General features: G+C 35.0%; 1 protein-coding gene across 1 annotated transcript in view; it reads left to right on the top strand.

Annotated features, from left to right (window-relative positions):
- Nucleotides 1–12,592, top strand: part of scin (scinderin) — a 120,604-nt gene extending 108,012 nt beyond the window's left edge. Inside the window, exons 15-16 of the mRNA XM_039736324.1 lie at nucleotides 5,125–5,185; nucleotides 8,025–12,592. Of these exons, the coding sequence (XP_039592258.1) occupies nucleotides 5,125–5,185; nucleotides 8,025–8,197 (234 nt within the window). The 3' untranslated portion in view covers nucleotides 8,198–12,592. The remainder of the gene's footprint in view (nucleotides 1–5,124; nucleotides 5,186–8,024) is intronic.
- The last annotated feature ends 461 nt before the right edge of the window (nucleotides 12,593–13,053 follow it).

The following is a 13,053-nucleotide window of genomic DNA, read 5'->3' as shown; positions in this document are numbered from 1 at the left end:
GTTTACTATAAAAGACAATAATAAAAGAAGTGTCCTAGTGTGCTGCGTGGTGAATTACAATATTTACAAAAGGTACATCATCTAGATGTGACTTGCTATGCCAGCTGAACACATTTAAGCAGGATATGGGAACTAAAGTAGCTTTTAATTGTTCCAAGAGGTATTCGATGCCTTCCTGGTTTGCATTCCAGCTTTCTTTCTCAGGAAATACAATTTACATATTTGTTCATTAACTTGGAAATGTCTTCCTCTTAATTCAAACTATTTTCTTCCTTCAGCATACCTTCCGCATTCTAAAGAGCACTGAATGTGTTTCATTTATTGACTTAAACATAGTTAACAAAGTAAAAATTGAAAAAGGAAATAAATACCTCTCTATGGTTTAAGCAAATGGTTGACAAAATTACTGGATCAAAATAATATTTAAAAGAAAGTTTTGAAGGAATACTAACATGTGTAAGACACTCTTTAAAGTCCTTTCACTTAATTGTGTTCCATTTTTATCTTATGAAATAATGTCTGACAGTAATGGAAGTCTTTTCAAACACAAATTCAGACATCAAGTTCAAGCTCCCTAAATATTTGTATTTGGTCTGTAGCTAACAGCTTCCATGAAGAAAGAGAGAAACTGAAGACAGAATAGGAACAAAACACAACCTACCTCCTGTCTGCCCCACCAACTTTACTAAAAACAGATGCTAGTTCCTCTCAGATGGGTTGCATTTCCTGCCTACCCACCTTAAGTCACTGCTGAGTGCCCATGCTTACAGTATATAAAAGGAACAAAGAAAATAACAGCAATAAAAAAGAAAGGCTGTATTGCCACTATGCTTTCCTTTTCTATTAATGCCTTGTGGGTTGATTTCCATCATCAAATGTTCTCATGTACTGCGTTTCTGTTTTATGTCTCTTTCAACAGGACTCTAATCTATTGCTTGAGACAGTAAACTTTAGCCCAACTCCTGATCCCAGACACACTTAACTTCTGTCATAAAACACAAGAATCATCTCCAGGAATTGGCAACTAAAAACAATGCCTCACTAAATGGTCCCATCCTCTAGCAGTCTTCAGGTATTCCTAAAAGGTTTTTAAAGAGTAGCATCATCAAGGCAACTTCTGGCCTAACTTCTTTTGTTCAAGGGCAGTAGGGCCCACCAATCCCATGTATTATTAACCTGCTGCCATCTATCAGCTTGGAAGACATGTTCGCTTCTGTCTAGTTCTCTGGTACATCTCAATCATTCTGGCCTCTATAGTTATATAAACCTTTAACTGAATTAGTCTTCCCATAAAGACATGTAGAGGTGCTATTGCATGCATCTCTCTTAGGCCATTGCTGAACCTGTCCTCTGTCTTGTGTCAACCTGCTGCCTCTTGCACTTCTGTCAATTCCATGCAACCTTGTTTGGCATAGACATATTGTTATGTATACTATTTCATTTTCAGATTTTTTTTTGGGTGGGTCAGAAAGGCAAAATAACCAGCGATGCTGTGATGTGCTCTTGCCTTCCTCGGACACCAGCCAGAATTGCTTACACAACACGCATTCCAGATGTTAAATACTGTATATATATATGTATATATATAATTTGGTCAGCTAACCAACAAGCTTCATAGACATAATGAACTTCTATTGTTTGTTAAACTTCTATTCTTACATTCTGAAATGTGTGTTCATGTGTCCTGCTTCAGCATCTGAGCACAATACATCCAGTATTTATGACTGATTGAAAGCAGAGATCAAGGCTAGAATTATAAACTGAATAAAGAACTTTAGGCCATAATGACACCTTGAAGTGCATCTGTTAAGGTGTTTACTCTGTTATGCCAGTTGTGGATTCTCAAAATGTCTCAGCTGGAACAAAGAAAAGATTCGCTCCACCTGTTTTTTTAATTCCAGCCATCCTCATTGTATTGTTCTGTTGGCACAGTGGATTGTGACCTATTGTAAGGACCAGGGGATGTGCACATTTTTTTTGCAAAATGGAGCAAAACAGTTTTCTAGAATAACAATGCTTTTATCAAAAGCAAAACCTATAGGGCTAAATTGTAAGTGAAGTCAAAACTAGAATTGCCAGGAGTTGTTGCAAATATTATATATCACCAAAACCAAACTTATAAGACTGTGAACCGAACTGAGAACTGGGAATTTATGAGTCATTAATTAGAATACCTAATGCTATGAGGTAATGACCAATGCTGTTCAAGATTTCAATCCAGAAGTGTTACACTGAGTTTTAAAGTTTTATACCGAATCCTTCATGACACCACACACATTGCCTCCAGGGTGGCATTACATAGCAATAGTGCAGTGAATCTGAGCATCTTGCTAACAAAATGGTGAGACTCTAAAATGGGATGTAGTGCACTTAAAATTAAATAACAGAAATGTAAAAATCTTTCTCAATCTAAACAATTAATCTGAAACAAACATATGGCCATGTTCCTTGAAAGAAGAATTTAAGAATATTCACAATAAATGAATGGAAAAAATGTATTTAAGAAAAAAAACAATTCAGTGACATAGTTGAGGGTTATAAATTTTTAACATCCACAGTTTATACTGTACATGAGTATTCCTTGATATTTTATGTACAGAGAGAGTTTATTGTTAATTAACCGAACATAAATGGTAACCGCTGTACTATTGCCTCCCCAACACAGAATCAGGATTGTATTATGGTGGAAGTTCCACTGTTCCGCTAATTTGCTTCATCTACGCTATGTAGTTGTAATTAACTATATCTAACCTTTCAAATAGGATCTCAGAAAAGAAGTGGAACTCAGCCATTTCAAATATGGAATACACTTTAGCTCTACAAAGTATGCGCTAAGCATTCCATAATTCAACTAAAAATCTTTCTTCAATCTCATTTATCTCATTTAAATTTTTTTTAAATGTACCAAGGACAAGATCCAGCCTGTGAGTATTGCCATCTAGCTACAGTATAACTAGACAATATGTTTAGAAAATGCAATAAATTAACATAACTTTGGACAAAATCTTCATATACTTCTCAGATAGACTTGGTGTCACAATCTCTCCTAATCCATTAACGGTGGTGTTTGGTGTAATCCCGGATGGAATTAAAGTGAGTAGGGAAAATCCATTGAGTATCCTATTCCTCGCTACAAGCATGCAGACCTGTCTTGCTAAACTGGAAGAATTCTAATCCACCTTCTATAACACAGGGTCTAGACGATGTTCTTTATTATCTTAAATTAGAAAATGTCAAATTATCTGTTAGAGAAAAAATGTTTTGAACACATGGCAAGAATTCATTAATATTATTATTTTAGAATTATGCTCTGGCTACAATTGACTCTCATATGCTATTAATTGTTCTATTATATTTAACAAATTAAATGGATGGATTTCTGCTTGTGTTTTTGTTCTTTTTCTCTTTTTCTTGGGTCAGGGTTGATCTTGTTTTGCTTTTTTGGTTTTATATTTCTAATTTCCTTTTGTTTTCTCTGTATTGATGTTAAGGTAAATAGTTGTATCTGTTATGTTATTATTATGTTTGATTGAGTGGTATGATATTTTAATGTTCTGCTTTTCAAAAATAAAATACAAATTTCTAACCAAAAAACAAAGAAACAAAAAACTGGTGCGTATATGTATACTATGTATATTATACCACCCCACATGAACAACATACCCCCTTAACCCCTGCGGCTATATGGCAAGTGCCCACACTTAACAATGTACCTTGTCCTGACTAAACAATATACAGTTGCTATCGCAATAAATCAAAATTAATAAAACACTGTAAAACCAGTAGTAGAAAAAATAGCAAATTAATTTAAAAGGATACTTTCTTTAAGGATATAGATGATAAAGAAGATGAATCCCTTCAAGCTTGGGTGCATAGTTTTTTTAAAGAATTTGTACAGTCTGTGGTAGTCTTGCATCTGTCAGTCTCGGAGAGAATACAGACATCTTGTATGGGTGATGGTGCAGATCTTCTTTTCTCTCTGTTTTTCTTTTACCTTGTGTAACATAAAACCCAAATGTAAAGGTCTCTCTCTCCACATGGAGTTCACAATGATTACACAAGTGATCGATAATCTTAAAACCACTATCATGTTGGCATTACAAAATTGTGTTCTTTTCCCAGGATGATATCAGTGCTAATCATAATAACCCCAGAATAATACAAAGGTTGTTTTCTGGACATTCCTAGCAGTCTGTGGCTCTAAAAGAATGAAGAAAAAACACAAAGTTCAAATCAATAAGGATAAAGAGTTACAATCAAATACCCAGCAATTTTTGCTGCTACCATTTAAAAGATGAAAAGTATCAAATAAAGATTTCAGCAGGTGAAAGTGTAGTTTCCCTGAGCACTTCTCTACAGCCTGTTTAAGAACTTATACAGTTCAAATATGGATTGTTATGAACATTTGCAGTCTTTGTAGCAACTTGTTAATTTGTAATTGAGAAGTAAATTTCACAGTTCAGACTTGGATTGTTTTCATTATTTGAAGTCAAAGTTACTCTGTTAAAGTTTTCATTATAGATAGATAGATAGATAGATAGATAGATAGATAGATAGATAGATAGATAGATAGATAGAAATGTATTTGTCTACACGGGGACATTTGGCAATATATGGTTTAATTTATACCTCAGCATTGTGAGTTTGAACATTTATTAAAAACAGCCTTCAGCATGGCTTGTTTCCATCACCATTACGAGGACCTCTCCAGTAATCTCCACATACTCAAATTCTCTGTTGGGCTCACTAACCTCTTAACGCTGCACACAATAATAATATCTGGTTATGATCCAATTTACTGCTTCATGGTGACTTTATTTAAAATATTCTCTTGATAGCTTTTGGAGACAATGCCCAATCTGTTATCCAATTAGTCTACAATATACAAGTACATTAATATTTTAAGTTTGTCAAGGAAGTGAAAACGAGTGACATGAAAATTAAACTCATGATTTATCATTAAATGCATAAACTTGAGCTAGAAGCAACAACGCATTTTTCCATTGCTTCAAAATAAAATACATTTAGAAAGCTATGTATACATCAAGACCAAAAATATGTATATTTTTGATGTCTCTGAAATATTTGATCTATTATCATCCTAACCAGTTTATTTTTCTGAAGGTATTTGTGTGGATTGGCAAAGAAGCAAATGAAGTTGAGAAAACAGAGTCTGTCAAATCAGGTATGTGACCACATCTTTACATAATTTACTCAAAACCTGTTGCATTTCTTAAAATTTTGAATTAAATATGATTCCCCACTGTGCCAAGTGTCAGTAAACATATCAAATTACATATCTAAATTACAGATAAAAATTAATTAAGAGACATTTTACGTACATGCAGGAACTGTGAGCTAGTCTTAAATTATAAACTATTTTTATTTTTCTGCTGACTGTCTTAGTGAGCACAATGACTAAGTGATAATCAAGTAAAATTACAAAATACATCAAGGAAAGTAGTGAACACTGCACTGGTATTAAAGAGATTTCAAATGGAGTTTGGTTAAAGTGAGGACGGATAATGGCTGCCTGATCTCATTACTTTCATAGTAAATTTTATTGACAAATATTGCCACAGAAAACTATGGATACATTGACCAGATCGATTAAGGGTAACACTAATCACTTTGTCCTGAATACTTTTACAAAAAAAGCTAACCAAATTTTCATAGTCGCAAAACAGGACATAAGTCATTAATTAAGTGAGCGTAGTAGACGTAGTTTAATTTGTGGTGTGGTTCCCCTTTAAGTTTTGTCCATGTTGTTAAAAATGTATGTTACATCAAAAAGCTTTAATTAAATGGCCGGGTGATTAAAAACATGACATTTTGTTAAATTCTAGGGAGAAATACATAACGTGGGACACAATAAATCAAAATTGGACTGTCCCAAAAACAAGGGGTCATCTGCTCACACTACTTACAAAAGGATCAGACTAAATAAAAAGAAGAGCATAATAAAAAGGAAAGGCATTTATGAAACACCTCCAAATGGAAGATGTCCACAAAATAGATAGGATATATAGATGAAAAGGGCCAAAGTGACAGACATATCTTAGTCAAACTTACAAGCAGAGGTCAGAAAACCAAGAAGTTAAAAATATAATCAACAAGGCCAAAGTCAAAGATGAAAAAGAAACACCAAAAAAGTTTCAAAAGTCCAGAACTAGGAAGACAGAGAGCCCTAACTAGAGATATTTTAACACAGCACTACTGTATCATTCATTTTTTTTTTAAATATCCTAAACCTAGGTTGCCAGTAGCTATACATCACCATCCTAAATAGGTGAAGGGCCATAATCCAGTATGTCATAGGACATCTGTATAATATGAACATAATCCACTTTGCTAGGAAGAAAAATAAAGTATTATAAACTAATTTGATCAATTCAACTGGTAACTTTGACACAGAAAACTATGAATATATTTTAGTATAAGTTTTTGTATTTGTAAGATATTTTGTGAGTATGATTAATATTATTCTAATGAATCCCCTTTCCAAAGCCACTATATCTTTTACAGAGTATTCCTATATATATAGGAATATATATTCCTATATATTAATATAGAGTATGAATACATAGGTGAAAAATTTAAATACAAATGTAACTTAATTCATTTGGAAATGAAAGGCCCGAAGTTGTGGGCATGGCGCAACCTAACATTTAATATAATTACTACATCACAAATGTTTTTACTTTGAAGGTAGCAGAAAGTAATGAAACCTGCTTGGTTAGATATGTAAAAGAAATCCTCATTAACCTCTTCTCTATATGCTTTGCTATGTGTTTCTATGATTTCTAATTATTGTCACATTACCAGTAATCCGATGGTTTGTCAATCATTCAAAATGTGGGACTTATAAAAGAGACACTTTAAGACCAAGTTGCTACTATTAGTTGCTCCCATGCACAATAATTACATGTTCTAGCCATGCTTAACCTAAAGTGTTAAATTCATGGAATTTATTTAGTATCTGGACCTCTAGAGACCTCTGTGCTAATAATACTAATGTATCCTTTGAAAAATCTTCCTTTAGATACAGAAGTATTAAAAAATATTGTGAAATATAGAAGTAATTTTCCTGCCAGCAGCCATACCAGGCGCACTTCAGAACAGGTCATCCACCCAAAGCTCAGGAAGTTTGGGCCCAGCTAGAACTTGGACAGGAGAACAATCAGGAAACTTTGGGTTGCTGCTAGAAGAAGTGTTGGTGAGGACAGCAGGGGGTACATACTCTGTGGTCTGTGTATGGATCCCAATGCCCCACTGCAGTGACAGTGACACTGTGGTATAAAAATTGCCACTGACCTTCCGATGAGACATAAAATCAAGGCCCTGACTCTCTGTGGTCATGAAAGATCCCTTGGCATCTTTCAAAAAGAATAAGGTGTACCCCAATGTCCTGGCTAAATTCAGAATCAGAATCATAAAGTGTCCATCACAGCCTCATCCATTCTGCCCTCCCTAATCATCCCTCCTTCACAACTTAATAGCTAATGTGTGGTGAGCTTACTTGTGCAAGAATGGCTGCCATCACATCATTGAGGTGGATGCTGCAAGTTGGTGGTGGTTAAAGTATCTCCCCACGGTCTATATAAAATGCTTTGAGCATCTAGGAAATTGCTATATAAATGTAATTTAATTCATTATTTTATTTACTGCCAATATTGGTGCCTCTCTTTGGAAATAAACAGCGCATCTTTAAAAATTTTAAAACTAGGAAGATGAAAAGGAACAACTATGTTGTATGTAACACAGAATACCAGGAAAAGATTTTACCTTTCCCCTTGGGATTAATAAAGTATCTATCTATCTGTCTATCTATCTTTACATTTTACTTTAAGTACTTCACCTAAAGAGGTAAGAGGTGAAAAAGAAAAAGAGTTTATTTTTGAGCTTTTTTTTTTAAATACGTCCTGTTGGTTGGCTGTGCTTTTTGTAAATTTTGAACACCTTCTTCTACTTGAAATAGCAGTGATTGTTTATTATAACATAATATTACTTGTTATTCATTTCAGCAAAACGCTATATTGAGACAGATCCATCAGGCAGAGATAATAGGACACCGATCGTCATTGTGAAACAAGGCCACGAGCCATGCACTTTCACTGGCTGGTTTTTAGCATGGGACCCCACTAGATGGAACAGTGATCCTGTCGCCCAGGCCTTGTCTGCTATGAAAGTGGCATAAGAGTTGGGAAACTGGAGCTAACAGAGAAGCATGGAGTTTCACTTCCCAAAGCTCCAAGCCACTTCACTTAAAGTAAACATATAGCATTGAGTAAAACATTTATTTTGTGCCTTACTAATATATCTGCTTTAGCTAAGTTTATTGTGAACGGCCAAATAAAAGTTAATATATGGATGTGAATTTGGAAAAATATTCAGTGAGACATTTGCTCAGGGGTTGCAAGTTCTATAAATATTTGATTAGACGACTATTGTGAGTAATTAACACATAAAATTTGAATGAATGTTTCGTTGCAAACACCAGCAAGTTTTATTACTTAACAATAACGATATTTCCCAAGTATCCCTAGATGATTGTTTAACAGCAGTTAATATAAAATATATTGTATAGTCCATTAAAGATGCCTACCTAATGTGATATATAAATGTATTTTATTAAGGGTACAAGAAACATTTAGACAACAACTATGTACAACTCAATAATTCCTGGCTTTGTGAAATGTTCAAAATTAACATTAGGTTTGAGTTTCTTTTAAGGTGCCAATTTCAAGTACATTTCTGTGTACATGTATTTACAGCTATCTGTATGAACAAATGTTTCTTGTGCCCTTGAAGAACGTATTTTAAATTGACAGATGGCAACAACTCTGTGTAAATGTTTTAATTTCTTATGTGTACAAAGTTTACATTTATTTGCATTAAGTTTCATTTACCACATAGCCTCCCACACCTGTAGTGATTAGTCTATAGTATTCAGCTAATCTACCTAAACAAGTGTAAACTGCAAATTTAACCAACATCAGTTATATTTAAATAATTTCTATAAATTAAAAGCAGCAGCAGTTCTGGACTAATCTATGAGGCAACCCATAACTAGCATCATATAATTCAGGAAGAGATACAGCTGAAAAAAGCAGTTACATGGGGTATTTTATGCAAAACGTCTGAAAATATAATTCAGATTCATTAAAAAAAATATTTTTTGAAAGATAATGTACACTTCATTGCTTTCAATGGTGGCATTGGGTTGTTACAACTGTTGACCTTCACTTACAGTCAAGCTCATTTGTGTGCCTGTGTAGATTTGTACTGTCTATTCTGCTTTCCTCTGATGTTTCCCAAATTAATTCATTGTAAAGTAGGACACAAACAATGATAAAAGAGTTAGGGCATCACCTTGGTGACCCCCATAGAACTGAATGAGAAAAAACAAAGAAAACATGCAGAAAACTCAGAGTAGTCTTTTCAGACCTGAGTTCTACTTAGCAACTGAATCAAGACAGCCGAATTCCAGCTAAGTTCAAGTGGCAGGAAGGGGATGTTCAGGCAGATGAACGTGGAAGTGACATCAGAGGAGGAGTGGCTGCCAATCTTTCATTCTGCAGAGAGAGAAGAGAAGGCATTAGTATACAGCACCAACCCCTGTTCCTGCAGCTAATTACCATTACCAAAGCCTTTAAGCTCTCCCTCACGTACATGCATGTGACCACATTTTAGGTTAATTACAAACACTGGATGAACACTGGCCCTGGATGTAGGGGTGAGTATGTCTTGCCAATGCCTCTGGGATGTTCTATTACTTCCTTTGATACTGAAACAGAAGATGTAGGGGTATTGTTTTAAAGTGTTCTCATTATTTCTACATAAAGCATATTAAATTAAGATCTCTGATGTCGAAAGTAATGCCAACTGCCCTGGATAACTGTTTTTAATATATTTTGCCTTTCATAATCATTTACATTAATTTACATGTGATTAGCTGATCTACAGTTACTGATTCCATTATTAATTTTTGTGCAGGATTTTTTCTAGTTTTTGTATAAGTTCTTTTAATCTCCATCCCCTGAACTTCAGGGTCTCAAGGAGATAAAATCCATCCTGGTAACATCAGGCGCAAGGTAGTAACCAACCTGTTTTGGGTTTTCAGGGAGATGATGCCTATCATGCAGGTCAGGTCAGGTCAGGTTGGGGAGCATGCACTGGTACAGCAAGTTGCTGCACCCACCTATCTTGCATCATGAAATAATTGACAGGAACCAGCCCTAGAGAGGGCGCCAGACTTTCAGCAAGCACAGTCAGGGATACATCTTTACTCCAATTTAGGGTCACCAATTAACATCTCTGGGATGTGACAGGAAGACCATATTTCTTTGACAAAAGCAAAAACTAAGGCAACATGAAACTCGCAGACAGTGAACCCAGATTACTGGCAACTGCCCCAAACTAATGAGCAACCATGCCACCCTTGTTTTTAATTATGAGTTTGAATAAAAGCTAAATAGATGCAGTTTCTTTAACTGTAAGTCGCAACTCAGTAGTTTATTGTCATATGCCAGTATCATCATGTGGATGGATATATGTCACACTCTTCCCTGAGTAAACCTTAAAGGCTATGTCACATTACATGACTTTTCCAGTGATTTTTAGTCATAACCTTTGTTTACATAATCTTAAGAAGTTGGAGGCTCCCATGACAGCCAGTCCTCTAGTTAAATAAACCCAGCAGATCAGTCCAACCAGTCTGGTACTCACTCTAATAACATCTAAAAGCTTTAATTTTGTCTTTAGTTGTAGGGCTGGGTTTTGTGTGCATGACAGCTGGCAACCAATCAGTGCTCATCTGGAAGCACAATGCAGCTAATGCAGAAACAAGCAATAAGGAACACAAGTGTTTTGGACCTCCCAAACAGAACAGAAACTTGCCTAACAAGCATGCAGCCCCCACTTCAGCAGAGTGCTTATATATGCTGACTAAATTTATAGAATCCTCAAAGCCTGTTCCTGAGTCTACCTAATAATCTCCTTTCTTGCTTCCTACTTAAGATAAAACTTTTAACAGACCCCTGGACCCCTGTTTCATAAGAGAATACTCAATATTCGTTTACTTTCCACACATTCAGTTTCACACTTTTCTATTAACTTTTACACTTCTCTGTGTTTCTCCTTTCACACCTGTGAGATTACATCTAACCTGAAGAAGGGCCCTGAGTTTCCTCAAAAGCTTGCATATTGTAATCTTTATTGTTAGCCAATTAAAGGTGTCATTTTACTTAACTTGTCACTACATCCATAATGGCTAACACAGTACAATACCCTAACACTCCCTTCACACATGGGATACTGGTTACTATTATAAGTAAAATTGGTCTTAATAAAACTTGCACAAAGACTCCAACTCCTTTGCCTGTCTGTTACACGCTAACTAAACATTCATCACTCGTCTTCCAAACATTACAAATGAAGCAAAGATGTTATAGAGAGACACAAAAACATAATGTTAGCATGTGTTGTGGAACAGAAGAATGAATGCAGTTTTAAAATTTTGGGTCCACCAACCCCCTTTTAAATGAAATGAAAATAAATTTAAAGTTATTAAGTAAAATAATGGCCACTGCTGCTAACAATTTACAAGTCACTCCTTAAACTGGCGAGAATTTTGGTCATCTCATTCTGTCTCCCACCTGAGTCAAATGAAGACACTGCTGCTTTTATAACCGCAGCCAAAAATGGGCGGGACTTTGGAGGGCTGCATGGGCGTGATTAGGCATCGTCTGACTGCTTTTCTTCAGGGCTATGGATGGAAAGACAAGGTTGTTAACAACAGGGCCTCCACTAGTCCCAGGGTGGTAGCGCTTACTTTGTCAGAGCTCCTAATCACATGTGCATCACATAGGATATTAATCCACAAATATATATTATCATAGCATAACATTCTTAAATCCTGTTTATTCCATTCAGAGCCACAGAAGGTTTTAGCTTATTTCAGAATTACTTCGCACAAAGCAGGAAATTCCCTGGACAGGATGCCATTGCATTGCATAGCCTGGTCATGCAAACAACTGAGAAAGGGCCAATTTAAAGTCACCAATTTACCAAGTAGGCATGTCCACGCATGGAAGAGAATGTGCAAACTCCACACAGACAAGGTCACGGTGCTGGGATCAAACCCAAGATATGGAATGGCAGCACTATACTGCTCTATTATTTTTTCGGTATAAACTAATACCCACCAGTTTAGTCACAATTCCAAACTTTTGTTGCATGCTTTCTTTCACTATTTAGGTTTTTTAACAAAATGTTATAAAGCTGTCAGAAACTCATGTTAATACTTAAATAATTAAAGGCACTTTTTTACTGCTTTATCAAATTATAGTGACTATAATGACACATTACTTTAAGATATGTAAGATGTAATAAGTAACCAATTAACTTCAAGGCCAACCTGATATTTTTTAAAAACTCCTATTTTTGTCATTATTATGGCTTTAGTATTAAGATATAAATTGTATATTTCATTTATCATCTTTGAGAATTTACAGTATACATTTTTTATGCCTTGCTTTGTTTGAAAAAATACGAACTTGAGGGTATATAATAAAATCTCCCCCTAGAAATATTTTGAAGTCTGTCATTATTAATCAACTGAATGAAAAAGTGAGACAAAATAAAAAGCTGCAAGAAACTGATGTCTACTCAGCGTGAGGAAACTGAATCACTGATTATAGTCATGGGTAAAGCTTATAAGATTATGAAATGCTTATGGTGGCATGTGATCATTCTTCTTTAAAATCATGATGCCACACCAATTATGGATCCCTGGAAACAAGGAGAGAGCACCAATCAATAAACTAATAGAAAAATATGCACATCTTTAATGTATGCCTTGTACAATGTTTTACAGTATATAACAATTTGGTGAATGTTTTGCATTGCCTGAGAGCACAGGTATGAAAGTATGAGGTTTCAGAAATACTCCGTATGCACAGAACAATATTGCTTTTCTAAAATTTAAGCAATGTGACTGTAATAAATAAAACGATGTATTTGACTTTTGGAAATACATTGACACTAAAATAC

Source organism: Polypterus senegalus, chromosome 15, assembly GCF_016835505.1.
Source record: "Polypterus senegalus isolate Bchr_013 chromosome 15, ASM1683550v1, whole genome shotgun sequence".
NCBI classification, from domain to species: domain Eukaryota; kingdom Metazoa; phylum Chordata; class Cladistia; order Polypteriformes; family Polypteridae; genus Polypterus; species Polypterus senegalus.
Note: the sequence above shows the minus strand (reverse complement) of the source record. Positions and strands in the feature narration are given on the sequence as shown.